The sequence below is a fragment of the Delphinus delphis genome, chromosome 15, assembly GCF_949987515.2.
Source record: "Delphinus delphis chromosome 15, mDelDel1.2, whole genome shotgun sequence".
NCBI lineage: Eukaryota > Metazoa > Chordata > Mammalia > Artiodactyla > Delphinidae > Delphinus > Delphinus delphis.
The window spans coordinates 81,896,745-81,919,011 of record NC_082697.1 but is presented as its reverse complement, the minus strand read 5'-3'; the positions used below and the strand labels follow the sequence as shown (position 1 = coordinate 81,919,011).

Genomic DNA, 22,267 nt, shown 5'->3' with positions numbered 1-22,267 from the left:
TCCATTATAGGTTATGACAAGATATTGAGTATAGCTTCCTGTGCTATACAGTAGGTGCTTGTTTATTTTATGTATAGTAGTGTGGATATGTTAATCTCAAACTCCTAATTTATCCCTCTCCCCTGAATATGTTATTTAAAAAAAAAAAAAAAAAAAAAAAAAAAAAAAAACCGCCTAAGCGCCCTTTTGGTAAAGGGAAATAGTGTTCCTCCGCAGGTGTGATCCACGTGCAAATCCTCCCCGCGCTCCACATGCAGAAGCCCTGGGACAAGAGAACCCGGAGAGCTGATCACCTCACCCTGCCTCCCCGGCATCGTTCCTTTAAAACATCGTTCCTTTAAACCTCCGTAGGGGAAGTGGGGTTCCCGAATTACCAGAGCGAGTATCTCCTGAGCCCTCAGCTTCCCACCTGCTTCATTTACATTTACGTCTCGCTTTGAATAGCCTCGTTATAAAAGGGACAAAGAACTCACAGTCAATCCCAAGCCGTAGTGAGAGCAGTAAAAGAAAAAAATACTGGACGCTGCACCTGACAACCACAGAAATTGTCCCTCTAAGGCATAAAAAATAGGGCCATTCCCAAGACCTCGTGGCGCAACGGTAGCGCGTCTGACTCCAGATCAGAAGGTTGCGTGTTCAAATCACGTCGGGGTCAAGGTTGTGTCTTTTCCTCTTGCCCCAAGGGATAGATTCAGTAGTGAACAAAAGTAAACAAGCGTCTGTCTGCGGGCTCCCAGGCGTGGATTTTCTCCTTTTCTTTAGTCCAGAGAAACTTCTTGTGAACAACTCAGCAATGGACAGGCACGTAACAGAAAGATAAGGATGATCTGAAAGGGAAGAAAACCCCAGGTGAGCCGAAATGTAGGTCGTTCCATCCTTTTCCTTATCAGGACTAAGCTTCACGTAGGACATCAGACGACTTCAGATAGGACATTAAAACGGCATGAGGAGACTTTGTTAATGAATTCACTCTGATGTGGACGTAGTTTTACTGGGTCCCCAGAAGGGTATGGCACAGTCTCTCTGGGTTGATATTTGAGTCATCTAGATGAAGTCAGTTTCCCTGTCCCCCCTCCCCACCTCAACTGCCACCACCAAACAGACTTCATGATTTGAGCTTCCTCTGTTAAAAGCCCCTGAGCTTTGTGGTTAAAGAAGTTGATTCTAAGTTTATTATGTTGATAACCGAGTTCCTGAATTCTATGGGAGTGGAAAGCTACCCTGGCATTTACCACGTTGTCACTTAGGATTCATTTAAATGCATCTCTCCTAGAGGGATACGAAACAATCAAGTTCCACATACAAACCAGTGGTCACGACCTCAAAAAGGAAAAACCCAGGCTGGCAGAAATGGGGACGATTGCAGACTTATCAGGATTAAGCTTTCACTTAATTAATTAAGCCAGCCTCAACCCCCTTCCATTTAAAAGTCTGTCCTTTGCCGAGTTCAATAAATAAATAGATAGGTAAATAATTCTCTTTTAGGGAGTTCCCTGGAGGTCCAGTGGTGAGGACTCCGCGCTCTCACTGCGGAGGGCCTGGGTTCAATCCCTGGTCGGGGAGCTAAAATCCCACAAGAAGCGAGACAAAAAAAAAAAAAAAAAAGCCTCCTTTTTAAAAGGTTGATGATTGGTGAAATCTCAGAATTGAGGGGTAATATCTACTTGGATACCAAAGTGATTTGAACCCTCAACCTTCTGATCTAGAGACACATGCACTACCTTTGTGCCACGAAGCCACAAATGCTGGTCTGTTTCAGATATTTATCACATGCTAACTTCCTCACTTCTCCCTTGCAGAATTCAATGTTTGCTCTCCATGCGTCCAGAGAGTTTGGGGTTCTCTCTGCACTTCTTGTCTTTACATCATGGGCGTGCAGAAAGCAAGGTGGAAAGGTGGAAAAAGTAAAGGTAGACAGGGTTAGGGGAAGGGGCTCGGAGAACACTTGCCTTCGCCTGTTTAAGCAGCTCGCGATCCCTGGCGATTTTAAGGCTCTGGCCATCCTCCAAACTGCGCTGGTGGTCCAGCGCCTTCTCCGAGACCGAGGTTCCTGCAGCCACTAAGCCAGAGGAACGTGAGGTGGGACCGCGAGAGTTCCCTTTGTCACAGGAGCTCCCTAAGGATCAGTAGGTGCCAGGGGGAAGTTCTACCTACCCAGGGAAAGCGGGAGGGCAGCGCATGGAAGGCAACGCTGAGGTCAATCGTCTTCACTTGGGGTGAGTGCGCTTTTGGGAACGTCCTGGATCCATAGCTGGAGCCGGTCCTACTGCGAGGACACAAAAGTGGCCTGGGGACCAGACCTGTGCTCTCTCCTCCTTCACATTCCTGGATGTGACCTGCAGGACCGACTCTCCCCATGTCACCTGCCTGGCGACGGTCGTGCTTGACCCTCCCTCCCTCCCTTCCGTACGTCCAAATGTCTGAAACTTACTGACCTGCAGCAATGGCCGTGCGGGTCTTCTGTAAACAGAAACAGGGGCGCTGCTTGGGGAATCCGCTGTCTGTGCGGGATGCTTCTCCTCTGAAGGTTTTCTCCTCTGTAGAGTGACCCTAAGAGCGGTCATAATAATTTATTTCCCAAACATTTGCATAATCATGACAGGATAACACACACATGATGTTCTAGGATGTCCAAGCACCCTTCTAGGAGCTGGGGACGGGTCAGAGGATAAAATAGATCAGGTTCTCAGGGAGGCCCCAGTCTCATAATTTATCTGAAGAGATTCTGACACGTGACCAGCAAAACACAAAGCAGAGACTGAAGAGACGATGTGGGGACCCTCTTCCTCCAGCCCTTCCCACAAGAATGTACTTGAGTCACACCTATGAGGAAGAGTGTTTTATTTTGCCCTATTTCGAAAAGAAGGCAATTACTATTTTTTTCTTTTAAACAGTAAAATATGCTCTTCAATAGAAAGTTTGTCGATACAGGACATGGTGATGAGAAAATTTAAAATGACCCAAATTCAAACATCTCAGAGAAAACCAAGACTCTTGCCATAATGTATAACTTCACTGGGATTTTTCTGTCTATATGTCCTTACACATCATTCTCTTGTAAAAATCTTCATGTAAAACAATTTCCCCTGTGATACTACACTAACAGATATTACCTATAAATTTAATGTGTCTTTTAAAACATCTCTATTGAGATCTAATTCACATACAATATAATTCACCTTTTTAAAGTGTACAATTAACAGCTTTGGGTATATTCACGGACTTGTACGATCATCACCACAATCGATTTTAGAACATTTTTATAACCACCAAGAGCAACCCTTTACCCATTAGCAGTCACCACCCATTTCCTCACACCCACTGTCCCGTCCAGCCCTATGCAATCATTCATGTATCTACTTTCTGTCTCCATAGATATGCCTATTCTGGATGTTTCTATAAATGAAGTTACACAATATGTGACCTTCTGGGTCTGGTTTCTCTTACTTAGATGTTTTCACTTAATGTTTTCAAGGTTCACCCATGTTGTAGCCTGTGTCACTACTTCATTCCTTCTCATAGCTTAATAATATTCCATTGTATGGATGGACCTCATTTTATTTTTTTATTATTTATTTATTGGACCTCATTTTATATACATATATTCATCAGTTGATGGACATTTGGGTTGTTTCCAGTTTTTGGCTACTGTGAATAATGTTGCTATGGACATTCACATACTATAAGATGTTATGTGGGCATATTTTTTATTTCTCTGGGAAAAATACCTAGGAGTAGATACTGCATATTATTAATGGTTACACTGTATTTCATCCAACTGGTATAAAAATTATCTTTGCCAATTTACCATGCCATTAAAATTTACTTAAGTATTAAAGATATATATATACAACTGAATCACTTTGCTGTACACCTGAAACTAAGACAACATTGTAAATTAACTATAATTCAATTTTTAAAAGATCACAATTTAAAAAAAAAAAGAAATAATGGCATTTAACAAGCAGAGCCAAGTCCCCTGAGTCTGCCCACCATCAGCATTGAGATCCAGGCCTTAACACAGAGAAGCACCGAACAACAGAACAAGAAGAGGTCCTAGAGATGATTTATTTCAGAATTTTTCATTTTACAGTTCACAAAGTCAGTAGTAAAGAACCTGGAGTATTCCATGGATTCTAAGACACCGTGGAATTATAAGATGCACCATTATTTTTTGTGCCACCAATAAAGAAAAAACACTGCCAACTAAATTATGACATAATATTTTATTATCACTCTGACCTTTTATTTCATGTTATTAATAGATCCCTTTTAGACTTACTTAGACATAGTTTTTTTTTTTTTTAGACATAGTTTTAATCAAACATTTAAAATGATATGACTCTTGTACTCACACAAAGAGGAAAATAAAATGGTTAAGGCCTTGCTAAACTCTTCACACTCTGAATCCTATTCTGAATCATTTTTCTGCTCAGTGTTGTCTGTGCCCATGTTTTTTTCACCCAGCATCACTTTCCTTGTCACCAAGAATATTGTAATAAAGCAATTCTTAAGTATGTTCCACTATTGTCTCTGGGATTTTCTTTCAAGCTGTTGACACCCATTCTGGTGTGTCTGTGTACATTAAATAATAGAAGAAAAATGTATGATTATAAATTGTGGCAATTCTGTGGAGAGAAAGAACAGAGTTCTGCAAGAGAATTAATTTGAATTAAAGGGAAGGAAGGGGAAGGGAAGGCTTCTCTGAAGAAGTGACATTTGAACTGAAATCTGAAGGGTAACTAGAGGAAGATGTTCTAAACAGAATGTGCAGACTAAGGGAGAGCAAAAGTTTGGGATGTGAGATACTAAAAAGCCCACGTGATCTGAGTATAGAGAAAGGTAGGAAAGTAGCCACAGATAATTCAGGATTGGCAGAGCCAGATTATGCAGGGTTTTGTAAACTGTGTTAAGGGGTTTACACCTTACTCCAGGGCAGAGGGAGCCAGTGAAGCGTTCTAGGAAGAGTGACATAAACAGATTTAATTTTTAAATCTTCATCTAGGCTGCTTTGAATAGCAAAGATTGAAGAAAAGGGAGATTAGATGTGGAGACTGTTCAGGTGACTATGGTAATTTGGACTAGAACGGCAATTGAAATACAATGGGTTTAGGCTCCCCTGGTGGTGCAGTGGTTACGAATCCGCCTGCCAATGCAGGGAACACGGGTTCCAGCCCTCGTCCGGTAAGATCCCACATGCCACAGGGCAACTAAGCCCGTGCGCCACAACTACTGAAGCCCGCGCCTAGAGCCCCTGCTCTGCAACAAGAGAAGCCACCCGATGAGAAGCCCGGGCACCGCAAGGAAGAGTAGCTCCCGCTTGCTGCTTAGCCCGCGCGCAGCAACAAAGACCCAACGCAGCCAAAAATAAAAATAAATTTTTTTTTTAAAAAAAGAAAGAAATGAGACGGGTTTCCCTGGATTTCTGTGAAGAACTAGAAGCTAAAGTCCCGACTGTTTCTGACACTGTGGGGAGAAGTATCTTTTATCTTGGTTGATCTTTGGCTCCAGGGAGTGGCCCTCCCAGTATAGTACTAACGTTCCTAGGTCCGCACAATCCTTCACCTCAGAGCCAACCTCCCTACTTGCTTCTTTCTCACATCTAACTTTCCTTGTGAACTCATTCCTAACCATGCTTCTTCTTTTATATCTCTCCTATTAGGACAACGGCTGCTCACCCGTGACGATGCTTTCTAAATCAGCCAAAATGCTTTCAACAAAATCAGCACTAGCGCTCGGTGTCCAGATTTGAGGCTTTATTATAAGAAAGAATGAGAAATACTAGGAAAAAGACTATGTGTCACAGGTCCCCATCGCCCACTCCCAACGAATAATCAGACACTCAAATCACTCTGAGCTTTTAAACAACAGCTTCTCAGTTTATTCAGAAAAGAGACCTATCAGGTGGGGAATGATCTCCATTTCGAGGCCGACAGGAAAGGCCCGCAGTTCCCTCCCCTCGCTCTGTAGGCGCTCTCAGGACAGGCACCGGTGTCCCCGAGTCCTCTGGGAAGTGGAGTCCTTCCGCCGGGACCCCCGACCCGGCGCGGTGGCCTCCAAGTGCGCAGATGCGACTCCAGACGGACCCTCGGGCTCGAGCCTTTTGTCTCCCCGCAGCTCCGTGGGTCCGGAAGGCGACTGCGTCCGCCCCTCCCGCCCCTCCCAGAGCGCAGCCCGGCCGGGAGTCTAGCCCTGGGGCGGGAGCCGGGTCCGCAGCGCGTCCGGGGGTAAGAGAAAACCGGGTTAGAGGCGCGGACCTCCGCGACCCGCCCGTTGGGCGCGCGGCTCTAATGCCTCCCACCACAGCGCGGGCCGGGCTCTCAGGTCCAGGCCTCGGCAGGGTCAGGGCTAGTCCCTGCCCGCGTCCCCGTCCCAACCGCGGGAGCTCCGCGAACTCCTTTGGGGTATTTCCGGCTGGGTAGCTAGCCGGCTTCGGGAGCCTTGTTCTGAGCGAAGGGGAGTCCCGGAAGCGAGGTTGCCGCTAAGCGCTCTGGGAAATGGAGTCCGGGAGCCTGAAGGGGGCGTGGCACACCGAGGGATTCTGGGAAGGGGTGTGCGGAGGACCGAGGGCTCGGCTTCCGAGGTGTGGAGAGCGCGAGTGCTTCTCGTTGGTATTAGCTTTAGATCTTGTCGCTCCACCTAGATTCTTAAGGTTCTGAACTTTGGGGACAGAAAGAAAAGAATGGGGTCCGTGTCTTACTCATTCCCCTTCTGTGCTTTGCTCTATCAGAGTTTTGGGGCCTGCCTGTATTTGAGGTTCGACTCAACGTGGAAGGGAATCCCGGCCTGTATATTTTCAGGGTCTTAATGCGTAAGGAAGGGCCCCATCTATCAATTGCCTGGTGTTTATGAATAGGAAAAGATAAGGCAACTGTGGGAGCCCTGCTTGCAGTTACTGCTACATTATTCACAGGCCAGCTAATGGCCACTTCTGTGCTTGAGGGTCTCATGAGAGTTTGTGCACTGTCCGGAACCAGGTGTGTGACTGCAGCTCACAGTTCACTGCCCCGGTGCTCTCCTGTTTTTGCTTCGGTGTGGAATCCAGTGACTGACCTTAGTACTCCAGAGGAGGGTCTTCCAGCTGTGAAGGTTGATTTAGGCTAAATTATAAGGGTTCTAAGCAAAATAATAAGCCTCCTAGGAGTAGAGGTAGAGGGAGATGCCCCAGGGAGTAGGAATCAATTCCAGAGAGGGGAAGGCCTACCCCCAAGTCTCTCTCCAGAGCTTTCGGGTAGAGCTGAATGATATACAAAGAAGCAGACTATATATTGCTGGAAAGTCTATGTTTATCTCATCTAAAACAGTGAATAAGGAGGGAGTCATAGCAATAACAGGCCAACAAAGAGAAGTTGATCATGGATTATCTGACCATTGGAGTTGAAGAAAAAGTTAAGAATTACAGAAATAAACGTGGAGTTGAAGGTGGGGACAAGTGGAGGAAATACCCTTGATGAGAATGAAAAGGTTAGTTGCCTCTGCATGAAAGAAAAGGGAAGCAGACACATGTCAGGAGAAGGCCCCAAAGTAGAGAAACTCAGTAAGGTACCATGTTTGGAAATCCATAAGTAGGCTCCTTGTATAGCATCCCCCTGTCTCATCTTCCTCTTTCCACATTTCTGTTCTCATCCACATTCCCTTCCCTCTGAATCCGTGGAAGGGAGAATATTCCACAGTGCTTGCTTTTGTGACAAAGAACAGGTCATACTCTTCCACCCCCGTTAGATTATTCCAAAAGGTTGAGATATTATGGGTCCATGAGTTTAACTTTTTGGTCAAAGCACTTTCATGTTATTGTCTTTATCTGAGCTTTTTGAGTTAAGTGGAGTAGGCCTTATGTATATAATTCATCTGTCTTCTGATAGCTTTTGTCCTAGTGAATTTGGAAGTGGGAAGGTATAGTTTATCTCCTTCATGGTTTTTTTGCTACTCCTTCCAGCTATGACTACTGAGGATGCTTCTCTGCCCCAAAAACAGAGCACAGAAGAAGTGGAGCCTACCGTAGAGCCCCTTCCTGTTGAGTTCCAGGCAAGTTTGAGTTTAATCTCCCTCCCGTGAAATCTCAGCTTGGTGTTCATAGTGTGTCCTCATTTCTTTCTTTCATCTTGCTTCAGAGGTTCATGGAAATCCCATCTGGAGGACTGAATGAAAGTGAATTTTCCTTGGAAACTCAAAGCTCTGGGAAGAACTCCAGTTGGAACTTTAAATTTGGGAGTAATCTGTGTGAATGGTATTTTAAACTATGAAACTGTGATCACTAAGGGAATAAGTATGGATGGAAAAGAGGTGAGATCTTATTACTGAGGCCTATAGCTTCCAACACTTCCAGGTCAGGGGAAGTGGAGCCAGCAAAGGAGACTGAGATGATGTGGCCAGTGAGGCAAGGGGAAGCCAAAAGTCTGGCATCCTGGTAACCAGTTGAAGAAAGAGTTTCAAGGAGCAGGGGGTAATCAGCTGTGTTAAATGCTGCTGCTAAGTCAAGTAAGATGAAGCATTGGGCCAGGTGTGGGCAGGAGGAAAGAAAGGCCTGTCGTTTGCGAGACTCAGGGTCTGTCTGCAGAGGGGAGCAGCGTGAAGCATCTCGGGTGGGGCTGGTGTTCCTATTGCTGAAGCCCTTCCGCACGAACACCCCCTGAACCACGGCGAGTGTGGGGGGCAGACCAGGCCTCTCGGCCCCCGGGAGCTGGATACACAGTTGCAGATGGAAACTTCTGCCGTGGGCACGGTGCTCAGCGGTCTGTGTTTGGCCCGTGGAGACACTCTCCACCGTTCCCCACTTTGTCTGCGCCCTGGGAGGCTGGCCTTTATATTCTCCATCCACGGGCTCCCTTGCTCTTGCTTCGGGTTGGCTTCTGGCAGGGGGATGGGGTGGGGACCAGACGCCTGCAGGGGATCGCTGTTGGGGGTTTATCCCTCAGTCCCCCCCTGCTGGGCTGCCCCCCGCTCCGGTCTTGCTTCTCCAGCAGCTTTCTGGATCCCAGTGTCCCCTCCCGTCCTCCCCCTTCACACCTAGTGGGTAGCGGTGCCCACGACAGCCAGCCCCACGAGCTCCAGCCCGCCTGGGTGGTTCCCATTAGCCTGTCCGCCCCTGTGTCCCATTAGCCTGTCCATCCCTGTGTCCCATTAGCCTGTCCGTCCCTGTTTCCCATTAGTCTGTCCGTCCCTGTGTCCCATTAGCCTGTCCATCCCTGTGTGAATGGCCCGCACGCTGCCCCATCCTCTGTGACCTCATGGGAATGAGCCATCTCTTTCCTGAGAGATCCGGGCAGAAGAAATACAGGATGTGGAAGGTAGGGTTGTACAGAGCAGGGTCGGCAAACTCACCTGGAGCCGGGAGTAGTTCTATTGGGTCACAGTCACACCCGTTTGCTCTCCTGTTGTCTGTGCTGTGTCTGTGCTACCAGAGCAGAGATGAGTGACTGCAGCAGAGATCAAACGGCCAGAGAATCCTTAAATATTGACCATCTGTAATAATAAAACTGTAGCTCACAAAGTTAGTGTAAGAATTGCAGCTGCAGTTAGTCGCTGTGTTTCCAGGGGTTGCTGTCCTTTGAGGACGTGGCTCTGTACTTCACCAGGGAAGAGTGGGACACACTGGACTGGGCTCAGAAGGACCTCTACAGAGACATGATGCTGGACAACTACAGAAGCGTGCTCTCCTTGGGTAATGAGTTGGCTTGAAGGTGAGGGGAATGGGATTAGGGAGGGCACATGAGTGTCCCTTACAGTGGGGTCCCCAACCCCTGGGCTGAGGACCAGTACCGGAACTGGGCCACACAGCAGGAGGTGAGTGGCAGGCGAGCGAGTGAAGCTTCATATGCTGCTCCCTGTCGCGTGCCTCACTGCCTGAACCATCTCCCCACCCCACCAACCCCCATCCATGGAAAAATTGTCTTCCACGAAACTGGTCCCTGGTGCTGGAAAGGTTGGGCACCACTGCCTTACAGTATACATTGTTGTTGTTTTTTAAATTAATGTATTTATATTTTATTTTTGGCTGCGTTGGGTCTTCGTTGCTGTGCGCGGGCTTTCTCGAGTTGCGGCGAGCGGGGGCTACTCTTCATTGCGCTCCGCGGGCTTCTCATTGCAGTGGCTTCTCTTGTTGTGGAGCACGGGCTCTAAGTGTGGAGGCTTCAGTAGTTGTGGTGTGTGGGCTCAGTAGTTGTGGCTCACGGGCTGTAGAGCGCGGGCTCAGTAGTTGTGTTGCACGGGCTTAGTTGCTCTGTGGCTTCTGGGATCTTCCCGGACCAGGGCTCGAACCTGTGTCCCCTGCATTGGCAGGTGGATTCTTAACCATTGCGTCACCAGGGAAGTCCTATATTGTTTTATTTCCTTAAAAATGATATGAAGGGAATTCCCTGGTGGTCCAGTGGTTAGGACTCCACGCTTTCACTACAGGGGGCCCAGGTTTGATTTCTGGTCAGGGAACTAAGATCCCACAAGCTGTGTGGCACAGCCAAAAAAAAAAATGATATGAAACAAATATGACATATTAAGAATTGATTAATCGGTGTGGTGCATATGTGAATGTTCTTTAAAATTGTTCTCTCTAGTCTACACTCATGTGTATGTTAGCAATACTTCACAATAAACTTTTCATGTTTTTTGTGAGATATCACAGTTCAAAAGTATATGAATATATATGACAGTAAACAGTAACACCCATGCCTCCTCATCCTAGTTAAGGAATAAATCACCTTCAGAATCACAAAAGTCCCTTATATTCTCTCCAGTCTCATCTCCCTTCCTCTTCAATAAAGGTTAATCATTCTCTTGCGTTATGTAGATATACCACTTATCTCTGTCTGGACAATATATTACCTAGTTTTGCTTTTTCTGGAACTTAGTGTACATGGAATCATACTCTTGTTCTTTCACTACATGTGTGTTGAGAATCATGCATCTCTGTATAGCTGTGGTTCAGTCATATTCACTGACACTGAGTATCCCACTGCAGGAATATAGCACAATTTATGAAACTCTTTGGCTGATCAGTTTTCAGGATGTTTCCAGTTTGGGGCTTTTACAAAAAAGCATGTCAAATGCCTCTTGGTTCCCTGTGAAAAGACCTAGAAATAAGTTATATACATGTTCAACTTTAAGAAGTAGCACCAAATTGTTTTCCCTAGTAAATGTAACAACTTACACACCAATAGCTGAGGAGAGTTCCCACCACTCTACGTCTCTGTTAGTACTTGGTACTGACAGATTTTGAAAGGTTAGATCATCTGTAAGGTGTGAAATAGTATCTAATTGTGGCTTAATTTGCATTTTTCTTATTACTAATGTAATTGAGTATGTTTTCATCTTCATGGGCTGTAATTCCTATTTTGTCTTTTCCTAATATAGTGTAGTTAAATTTACCAATCTTTTATAGATAGTGCTTTTTGAGTCTCGCTGAAGATTGCTACCAGTTTATCAACATGTTTTTTTCTTCCTGGGCACACTCATAATAGAATGTAACTTGGCACTTGCTTTGGGGGAAAGGTGTATTGAAAGCCATAAAATAACTAAAACACTGATCAAGGAATTCTACTTCTCTGAACGTAGCGTTAGATTCTAAAGAACAATCCAAATCCTAAAATTACACTGACATTCACTACAGCATTTTTTGCAACAATGAAAAATGAGACAGACCTGAAACTTCCAACAAAAGGAATTGTTACATCCACTTGATGGAAAATGACCAGCTATTAAGCATAACGTTTAGGAAAACCATGTAAAATCCTTAGGACATAATACTAAAGAAGATATAAAATATAAACACTGTGATTTTTGTTATATAGAAAAATGTGCACAGAAAAAGAATCAGAAGGAAATACACCAAAATACCGGTATCAAATGGATTGTGGTGTTGGGATTTTGGGTAATTTTTCCCCTATTGTTTTCCCAGATATCCAATAATGTACTTGTATTTCCTTAATTAAAAAAAAAAATTCCAAAAATTTGGATGCAATGCATATTATCAGTGGGTAGCACTAGAAAGATAATCAGATAGATTTAGGCTCTAATCCAAGTTCTTAGCTGTGTTTAATGCAACAAGGAAAGAATGGGAAAGAAAGAGGGACTCTGCAAAATTAATTTTTAAAAAAGTCAAATATATAGAGTGCCTCTTGTAGGCACTGAACTGTACAAGGTGTTCTGGAGTATAAAATATCTACCATCTAAGTAGAAAGACAATTCTAAGTGACTGCAATACATTCTCAGGGAAGTAACACAGGGGGACAAGATTTGGTCCAAAAGCAGAGGTTCCAGAAGAGTGACAAGGACAGAACTCTCATGGTTCCGCCCTCGCTCTGCTGGAAAGTGTGTTCCGGTGGGGCTCCTGACTCACGCAGTCCTGCTTCAAGGCAATACGCTACCAAAGGGCGTCCCTAGACTCTAGCTGGACTCAATCTTTCTTGGGTGTAATGCCCAGGGCAGTATGACCCATGATTACTGAAATACTCCAAAAGCCAAAGAATGTAGTTTCTGGAAAGAAAGAGAGAGAGAGAAACAAAACAGCTCATGCAGAAGCATGTCAAAATGATGGGGCTTTATTTCTATGGATTCTTTGGTGTCGGATGAGGTGTGAACTCTGTCTAAAGCTGTCCCCACATTCAAGACATCTGTAAGGCTTCTCTCCAGTGTGAGTTCTCTGGTGTTTAACGAGGGTTGCGCTCTGACTGAAGCTTTTCCCACATTCTTGGCATTCGTAGGGTTTCTCCCCGGTGTGGATTCTCTGGTGTTTGGAGAGGTCGGAACACCGTTTAAAGCTCTTCGCACACTCTTCACACGTGTAGGGTCTCTCTCCCTGGTGTGTCCTCTGATGTCTAAAATGGTTGGAGATACGGCAGATTTCCCCGCACTCGTGACACGTGTAGTGCTTCTGCCCCATGTGGACTCTCTGATGCCGGTTGAGGTGTGAGCTCTGTCTGAAGCTGTCCCCACATTTGGGGCACGTGTACGGCTTCTCACCTGTGTGTGTCCTCTGGTGTTTAACAAGGGTTGCGCTCTGACTGAAGCTTTTTCCACATTCTTGGCATTCGTAGGGCTTCTCCCCAGTGTGGATTCTCTGGTGTTTGGAGAGGTCGGAACACCGTTTAAAGCTCTTCGCACACTCTTCACATGTGTAGGGTCTCTCTCCCTGGTGTGTCCTCTGATGTCTAAAATGGTTGGAGATACGGCAGATTTCCCCGCACTCGTGACACGTGTAGTGCTTCTCCCCCATGTGGACTCTCTGATGCCGACTGAGATTTGAGCTCTGTCTGAAGCTGTCCCCACACTTGGGGCAGGTGTAAGGCTTCTCTCCAGTGTGAGTCCTCTGGTGTTTAACGAGGGTAGCGCTCTGACTGAAGCTTTTCCCACAGACAGAACACCCGTAGGGCTTCTCTCCGGTGTGGGTTCTCTGGTGTTTAAAGAGGTCGGAACGCTGTTTGAAACTCTTCTCACAGGTGTCACATGTATAAGGTCTTTCTTCATGGAACCGCCTCTGCGCCTCAAGTAGGCTTGAATGATGGTAGTTTCCCCCACTGTCAGGAGATTCATGAGGTTTCACGGTATCTAACCTGTGTTTGCAATAGTTCCCACGTTCATCACCGGTAATGGGTCTCTCTGCTGTCTGGATGTGCTGAGCAGGAACGAAGTTTGAACTTCTGGCACTAGTCCCCAATTCATTCTTTTTGGAGTCTCCCTCTTCTCTGGGAGCACTCTTGAGATCTGAGATGCTGGTGGCTCCCTGATCTTCAGGAGGCTTTTCAAGTTTCAGCAGTGAGGGGTTGCCTGATGGCTTTTCTATCCTGTCCTCATGGGCAACCCCACACTCGGAAGACAGGGGCCCCTTCTCCTGGGACTCTTGTAGCTGCCCTTGTGGCTCCACTTCTTCTAGAATTTCTTGCTTTAGAATCAACTCTTTGTTCTCAGTTCTGGTTTCCAAACCTGAAACATTAAGATACAGATTGCTGACATTTCATCCTTGCACAAGAGTGAATAAGAAAGTGCTAGCAGAAGAACAACCCCCGCCCCAGGCCAAAGCCCTTTTAATGTCCTCCATGAAACCACTCCTGAAGTTAAATTATTTTAACTAACCTGTCAGATGTGCTCACATTTACCTGTACAAACCCCGTTTCTTTCCTTTTATACTTGTGCCTCCGCCGGCCAACCCGTCTCTCCTGCCCCAGCCCCACTGCACTGTCGTGTGAATCACTGTATTACACGAGGCACTACTGGAGAAGGTGTTGACACAGACGGTACAACCTTTATCCCATGCACGCAGGATGCTTTACTAAGAGAGATGAGCTACAGTAACAGACACACCAGGTGCCTCCAGTCTGAAGGCAGGCTCTGGGTAGGCAGTAAATCTAGGACTGATGGAAAGTCTGTGAAGGATTCCATCCCCCAGTCCAGAATTCTTGTAGTTTATTCTCCAGGAAGGCTGAACCAGATAAATTCAGGACTGGGGACATGAGGCACAGCTGAGAACAGGGGACAGGTACCACCTTCCCATGAGGAGAGCCAAGTGAAAATGGACACACTGGTGGAACCTCCATGCACTGTCCTCTGTTCAGGCTCAAACTGTCAGCCCCGAGCCTGACATCCTCCTGGCAGAAAGGGCAGGGATTTCATAGGCTTTAGTCCCTACTGGATTCCCACCTAGAACTGCACCTGGCTTATCTGCACGCAATGAAATATCTGTTGACTGAATCACTCTATGGGAAAACTTAGCAGCCTGGGCCAAAGACCCAGAGACACTGACATGTGGGAATTTCCAGGTAAAACAGCGCCTGATGCCTGACCCTGTCCTGAAGATCACAGTTCACAAGTCCTTCCCAATAGTTTCCAGTCAGAATGCTTGGGTTTAACTGCTAAACACAAACAGAAAGTGAAAGGTTACCAGCATTTCAGGAAAACCTCTGATAGAAATGCCAATGAAACATGCAATCCATGAAATGAGAGAAAACTGAATAACCTATAATTAATATTCGCAGATAAATAAGAGACAATACTGCACCCAGGAAACAAGGAAGCTATAAGAAAAGGGATATGGCTTCCCTGGTGGTGCAGTGCTTAAGAATCCGCCTGCCAATGCAGGGAACATGGGTTCGAGCCCTGGTCCGGGAAGATCCCACATGCCGCGGAGCAACTAAGCCCATGTGCCACAACTACTAAGCTTGCGCTCTAGAGCCCCCAAGCCACAACTACTGAGCCTGAGTGCCACAACTACTGAAGCCCGCATGCCTGGAGCCCGCGCTCCGCAGCGGGAAGCCAGCACACTGCAATGAAGAGTAGCCCCCGCTCACCGCAACTATAGGACGTCCGCGCCCAGCAACGAAGACCCAATGCAGCCAAAAATAAATAAATAAATAAATCTATTTAAAAAAATAAGAAAAGGGATATTTCGGGACTTCCCTGGTGGTCCAGTGGTTGGGACTTTGCCTTCCAATGCGGAGGATGCAGGTTCGATCCCTGGTCAGGGAGCTGGGATCCCGCATGCCTCGCGGCCAAAGAGCCAAGACATAGAACAGGGGCGGTCTTGTGGCCATTTCAATAAAGACTTTGAAAAAAGGGGTCCACATCAAAAAAATCTTAAAAAAAAAGAAAGAAAAGAAAAGGGATGTTTAAAGAAAAAGAAAAAGCTCTTCAAAATATTAATGAGAGCAGAAATATTTCAACCTAAGAGTTGGGAAATAAAGCTAAGGAGATTTCCCAGAAAGGGAAAGAAAAGATAAGGAAATGGGAAGGAGGTAGGGAACCCTACAGGATCAGCCCATGAGTTCCAACATCCAACTGGAAGAAATCCCAGAAAGAAAACAGGAAAAAATGAGATAAAAATAAATAGATAAAATAAAAGAATACTACAAAAAATATCTCACAACTCAAAGACGCAAGCGTCTATATTGTCAGGGCCCACCAACTACTCAGAACAGTGAATGAAAAAAGAAACCTCACACCCAGCCACACCCATTGTGAAATTTCATACCAGCAGGAATAAAGAAAAGCTCCTAAAGGCTTCTGCACAGAACAGATGACACACCAAGGATAAAATATCACTGTGGCGTCAGATTTCTCAATTGCAACATGGCAAGTTAGTTACAAAATCCACCGTCTTCAAAATTCAAAGGTAGAGTAATTTCTAAAGTAGAATGCTACATCCAGCCACACCAGGATCTGGATGTGAGAGAGGAATAAAGGCATTTAGACATGCATTGAGTTCCCAAGTATATGTTCTCTGTAATATACTGGAGGTCGTTCTATATCAAATGGAGGGGGTAAACCAAGGAAGAAAATCGTATGGGATCCGGGAAAGAGAAAAAGGTGAGAGTGAAGGAACGTTCTAGGACAACAGCTGTGTAACTGACCTGGAGAAGCCCATCCAGCCTGGAGCAGAGGAAGCTTGAGGAGGAACTCTCCAAGGGGAGAATGAAACTGATGGCCCATCTGATGAATCTGAACTTACTGAGAGGGGTTTACATTTCTAACAGAGAGTTTGTGGGTGAACTGGTGCTCAGGAGTTAGAAAAGGAGGCACGTGCAGAATGAGGCATTATTAATTCTGGGAAAAACTAAAAGCTGTAAAGGAAAAGACTTACAGTCATACATATTAGGTGGGTGAATATAGATAATATTTATATAGGCATAATACTGAAACACTCCCTTAACAAAAACAGACTGATTTACCTATGCTGAGAGAATTACGGACTGTAAATGTGAGCATGCTGGGGAGACAGGACCCTGTCGTCCTTAGCAGGCAGTCAAAAGATAATAACTGAAACTGAGAAACAAAAACCCAGCAGAATAAGCATCTTATTTAGAAATATGAAAATAAATACCACTGGAAGGGGTGAAAAGATTTTAAAGTTACTGTCTCTGCAAAGTTGGAATCAGGATTGAGAAGGGCCTATTTTCCTAAGAAGATTCGAAAAACACAAACCATAAAGTAAACGATTGAAAAATTTGACTATATTAAAATTTCAAAATTTTATATAACAAAAACGCCATGGTTAGAAAGACAAGCCACCTCTATAACCAATAAAATAACAAAGGATTAGGATCAAAAACATAAAGAACAGCCACAAAACAATTTAAAAGATAGTGGAGGAAAGGAGAGGAGATAAGGATACACCATTCATTAATCCTAACAGTATTACTTACTGAGCACCTACTCTGTGCCAGGCACTATTCTTGGCACTTGGGATATAAATGAACAAAACAGACAAAAATCCTTCCCCCTGTGGAGCTGACATTCCAGAAGGGGTGGTCAGACAACAGATGAACATAAAGTCAAATATATAGGATGTCAGAGGGTAATAAATGCTATGGACCACGTCAGGCAAGGCGAGGGATCTGTGAGGTGGCTGATGGCAGGAATCATGTATTAACATGACGGTCAGGTCAGGCCTCGCCGAAAAGTGAGATGTGAGCACAGGCTTGAAACAAGCCAGGGAGTCTGTTTGGTGGAGATCCGGAGGAATAATATTTCAGGCAGAGGGAGCAATCAGAGCAAAGACCGTGAGGCAGGATGCCCACCACGCTCAAGGAGCAGCAAGGTCAGTGAGGCTGGGGGCATAAGTGAGGGGAGAGCAGAAGGGAACAGGGCCACGTCCCATCAGGCACCACAGGCTTTTACTCTGCGTGAAATGAGGAGTATTCAGGTTATGAGCAGAGGTGTGATGCAAACCAACATTCTAAAAGGAACACTTGGGCTACTGGGTTAAGACATCGTGCTGTCAGCTGAACACCAAATGTTGCCAAGGGTGTGGAGAAAGAAGAATTCTCATATACGGCTGGTAGGAGTACAGATTGGCTCCCATCATTTTGGACAGCAAGATGGGCAAACATCCCTAAGTATATTCTCTTCAGAGACTCCTACATATGAACACAGGGAGAAAGAGACAGGAACGTTTGGTATAATACTGTGTGTAATGGTGAAAAACTAGAAGCCTTAACGTCCGTTGACAGGAGAATGGATAAGTAAATATTGGAATAGTCATACAATGAAATATATAGATGTTAAAATGAATAAACTAGAGCTACACGTATCAACATGGATAAATCCCAAAAATGCAATGTTGAGAAAAAAGCCAAGGTGCAAAAGAACCATACAGTAATATAATTTATATACTATAAAAACATGTAAAAATACTATATACGTTTACATGTTTACATATTTACGTGTTTACATACATTTATATAGAGAGAGTGTGTATATGTGGCTACATGTATAAGTAGAAAGAATATAAAACAAGCATGGAAATGGTAAGTCAGGATATTGGTTACCGCTGGAGAAGGATCAAGGGTAGAGCTTTCAGGGAGGGTACACAGAGCTTCACCTATAGCTATGGCTGTAATATATTATCTCTTCAGAAAAAAAAAATGAAGCCATGGCCAATATTAAAATTCGATAAACCTGGGTGGTTAATCCTCAGGTGCTCATTCTATGTTTTTATACTTTCTTATGTATTTTTATTAAAAAATGAACGAAAATAAAAAGCTGACTCTATCACCTAACAATACAGAAGAGAGACGTCTTGCTTGGGTCACAAAAGGGACTCGAAGGGTCTCAACCTGTGTCTGAATGGCAGGCTGGCTGGAGGATTTACTGAAGCAAGCCCTCCACGAATCACACAGCTGGAAACAAGCAAAGGCAGGGCACTTACTTGGCGAGACTGCATTCCCATAATCCTTTGGCGCACTCTCCCTGTAGAGGTCCCTCTGTGCTGGGCCCAGACGCTCCCACTCCTCCCAGGTTAGAGACACAGCCACATCCTGGACTGTCACCAACCCCTGAAACAACACAAGACCTCCCTCAGCACCTGCCGTCCCAGGATGGCGTCACCAACAGTGCCAGGATGAAGCCGGACTCCAGAGAGGAGTCTGCGAGCGCTGAGAAACCGAGTCACGACCAACGGAGTCTTTATCAGTGAGCCTTGTACTGATGCGGGAGTTGCAAAGTGACTAAAAACAGAAGCTGGCATTCTCCTGCAATCCTGAAAAGCCTTTCTATGAACTGTCTACACTAACTTGGGGGGAGAGCAAAATATTCATTTGGGTTACACTGCTGTGATTTATCAAAGCAGAAACCTGATATGGATTGAAAATATACAGGTTAACCAGAGTCCCGAGTTGCAGTGCTGGCTTTCAGATGCTGTTTCCTCACCTGTGAAATGGATACAAAGATCTATCTTCAGAGGAAGGTACCTCACCAACAGCAGTAATGTGTTTTCCCCTGAGCCTCTCCTTTCCTTGTAAAGGAAAACCACACTCCTGTGTGTCTCCTCTGCTCTCAGTACTCTGAATATTCACTACAACACCCCTTCACTTCTGACACCAGGTGTGTGCATTTCCACAGGTCAGGCAATTCTGTGGCACCAGCTGGGTGTCCTACGGTTTAATAACTCTGACCTTACCTACCTGGAGATGGTGTGACGTCCCATTAGGTTAAAGGGCTCATGTTTCATACACATCCTAAAGTTCACGCAAAATGTAATAAGGAAAGAACTTATGAAGACCACAGCATCCCTCACACCTCCATTCCCACCACCAGAACACGTTCACTCCTCACCTGGCGTGAGGTCTCATCAAGCTCTCTCTGTAGAGCCCAAACCAAGGCGGCAGCCTCCTCCCCGCTCTCCGGGCAGTGCTTGCGCACCCAGGCCTGGAGCTCCTGGGGCAGGATGGTCAGGAACTGCTCCAGCACCAGCAGCTCCAGGATCTGCTCTTTCGAGTGCACCTCGGGCCTCAGCCACCGACGACAAAGTTCCCTGAGTCGGCTCAGCGCCTCTTCGGGTCCGGCCACCTCTTGATAACGGAACCGCCTAAAATGCCGTCGGGAAGTTTCGGGATCCGGACAGTCCCCTGGTGGGTCGGACTCCCCACCTCCGGGTGAATCTTCCTCCACTTTCACTATCCAAGGTCCATCACTCAGGGGCAGAGCAGCGACCCTGCCTTGACTTGCGGTCCAGATCCAACTCATCCTTCTCCTGCAAGTGCGCACTTTCCCGGAGTTCTGCCTTCAGGTGAAATGACAGCAAACCCAGCAAAAAGCCACGGAGCTCATCGGATCTCCCCAAAGCAGCGGCTGCCCACCGTCCCCTCCCTAACAAGCCCCCACCTTGCCCAGCCCCCTCCTACCCGCAGCTACTCCTCCCAGAAGCTGACAAGTCCCGTGACAAAACCCAGCAGGAATAGCCCCAGCAGGAAGTGCGTCCCGACACCCTGCTGTGTCCACCCCTCCCGGGCATTTCCGGGGCCTCTCTAGGCTCCCCGGAGGAGTGAGGTGCATCTCGGTGGTTCGCTGTCCTCACCCCTCAGAGTTACTCTGCACGAGTACATTTTAATGTGGCGTTTATAGTCCTTAAGGTTACCGAACTAAAGGATATTCTCCCTTTAAAAATGAAGGGGCTTCCCGGGCTTCCCTAGTTGCGCAGTCGTTGGGAATCTGCTTGCCAACGCAGGGGACACGAGTTTGAGGCTGGCCTCGGGAGAATGCGGAGCAGCGAGAGGCCATCGCAATGAGAGGCTCGTGCACGGCAATGAAGAAGTAGCCCTCACTTACCGCCACTAAAAAGAAAGCCCACGCGCAGCAACGAGGACCCAACGCAGCCAAAAATTAAAAGTGAATGTCATTCTTTAACACACTATCTGTGAATAAAATTTTGTAAATTTTGTGTTAGGGAAAGTTAAAGTTCCAACTGTACAATAAGTGGTCATTCATCCACTGGGTATTCATTTAATGCAAGAAAGGTTTGTTGAGTATCTTCTACATGCCAGGCATCGTGCTTGACACTACAGACACAAAACTGGGAAGACATAGTCCCCGTCCTCCGTTGTTCAGTCTCCTAAGGGAGACAGACACTTAAACAAATCCTTGCAGGACAGTGTGGTAAATGCAGTACTTTGAGGTGTATGCAGTGTCTATTTGTATAACCAGAGGTGGAAATAATCAACCATGCCTAATGGAGAGGGTACAGTGAAAGACTTCACAGAAGAGATTAAGCTTCACAGAAGAGATAATGCTTAAAGAGTCCATGTGGACTGAGGACATATTTTAATTTAATTTAATTTTTAAAATTATTATTTTAAAATAAATTTATTTATTTTTGGCTGCGTTGGGTCTTCGTTGCTGCACGGGGGCTGCTGTTTGTTGTGGTGCGTGGGATTCTCGTTGCAGCGGCTTCTCTTGTTGCGGAACACGGGCTCTAGGTGCACGGGGTAGTTGCAGCGCACGGGCTCAGGAGTTGTGGCTTGCAGGCTATAGAGCACAGGCTCAGTAGTTGTGGCACCTGGGCTTAGTTGCTCTGCGGCATGTGGGATCTTTCTGGGCCTGGGCTCGAACCCGTGTCCCCTGCATTGGCAGGCAGATTCTTAACCACTGTGCCACCAGGCAAGTCCCTTTAATTTTAAAATGGGTTAAATTTATAGGCAATAAATCCATAGTAGATTGTATCATCCCCTCCAACTTTAGATTTCCTATGCCCAGCTTCCTTGCAATGCTTCACAGTATCCAGGTTGCCAAGGATTTTGTCCTATTCTAAGTCCTACTCCCCTGCTCTATCATTTACTCCCTCTTCCTCACTTCATTTTAAGTATCTGCATGGACACTGCCACCCCACCTCTTTTCTGTGCCAGTGTTCAGAAAAATAAACCATGCAACTGAAATGAAGGATACTATACATTAGTTTAATATTTACATTAAATCATCTGCATTATTTAACAAGTGAAGAATTATCTAAGTTATGTTATGGTAAATGCATTTAAAATATCATTTATTTCAATAAGTATTGTACAATTAATGTCCTGATTTATGAATGCAAAGTCCCAGGCAGGGTCAGGATTCCATATGACATATCTGTGGACTAAAGTTTAAATTATAAACTAATGATTTAACCATAGTTTGTGCAAAAGCACAGGCAGTCAACCCCTACTTTAGGCTCTAGCAGGTAAGTGGCTGTATTAGTCTGTTGTGATCTGTTTTGATTGGACATTAACAGGACAAAAAAACAGGAAAAGGCAGATTTTTGGGGATTAATTTTTATGTCCCATCCACTTACACAGAAAAAATTCACTACTCACAAGGCTCATATTCATCATTTTACAAATTTAGAGCAACATGTAATACTTTTAAAATATTTATTTACTTGGCTGCTCTGGGTCTTCGTTGCCACGTGCGGGATCTTCTTTGTGGCCTGCGGGATCTTTAGCTGTGGCCTGCAGGATCTTTTAGTTGCGGCATGTGGGCTCTTAGTTGCAGCATGCATGCAGGATCTAGTTCCCTGATCAGGCATCAAACCCAG

The 22,267-nt window shown here is 45.6% G+C and overlaps 1 protein-coding gene and 1 non-coding gene across 2 annotated transcripts; one reads left to right on the top strand and one right to left on the bottom strand.

Moving 5' to 3' along the window:
* Positions 1–583: 583 nt before the first annotated feature.
* TRNAW-CCA (transfer RNA tryptophan (anticodon CCA)) lies at positions 584–655 on the top strand. Its single transcript has one exon. It is a non-coding gene; the product is annotated as a tRNA-Trp (tRNA).
* Positions 656–12,282: 11,627 nt separating this feature from the next.
* On the bottom strand, positions 12,283–20,047 carry ZNF394 (zinc finger protein 394). The gene is made up of 3 exons (XM_060032371.1): positions 19,537–20,047; positions 18,632–18,758; positions 12,283–13,914 (listed from the first exon to the last, which is right to left on the bottom strand). The coding sequence occupies exons 1-3, from the start codon at positions 19,945–19,947 to the stop codon at positions 12,518–12,520; spliced, it is 1,935 nt and encodes a 644-aa protein (XP_059888354.1). The 5' UTR covers positions 19,948–20,047; the 3' UTR covers positions 12,283–12,517.
* Between the last annotated feature and the right edge of the window lie 2,220 nt (positions 20,048–22,267).

Excerpts from the sequence above, each read along its gene's own strand:
- ZNF394 (XM_060032371.1), bottom strand. The coding sequence starts at position 19,947 with ATGAGTTGGATCTGGACCGCAAGTCAAGGCAGGGTCGCTGCTCTGCCC. Across the intron at positions 18,759-19,536 it reads TTGATGAGACCTCACGCCAG|GGGTTGGTGACAGTCCAGGA; the intron begins GTGAGGAGTGAA and ends GTGTTGTTTCAG. Across the intron at positions 13,915-18,631 it reads TGGGAATGCAGTCTCGCCAA|GTTTGGAAACCAGAACTGAG; the intron begins GTAAGTGCCCTG and ends TTAATGTTTCAG.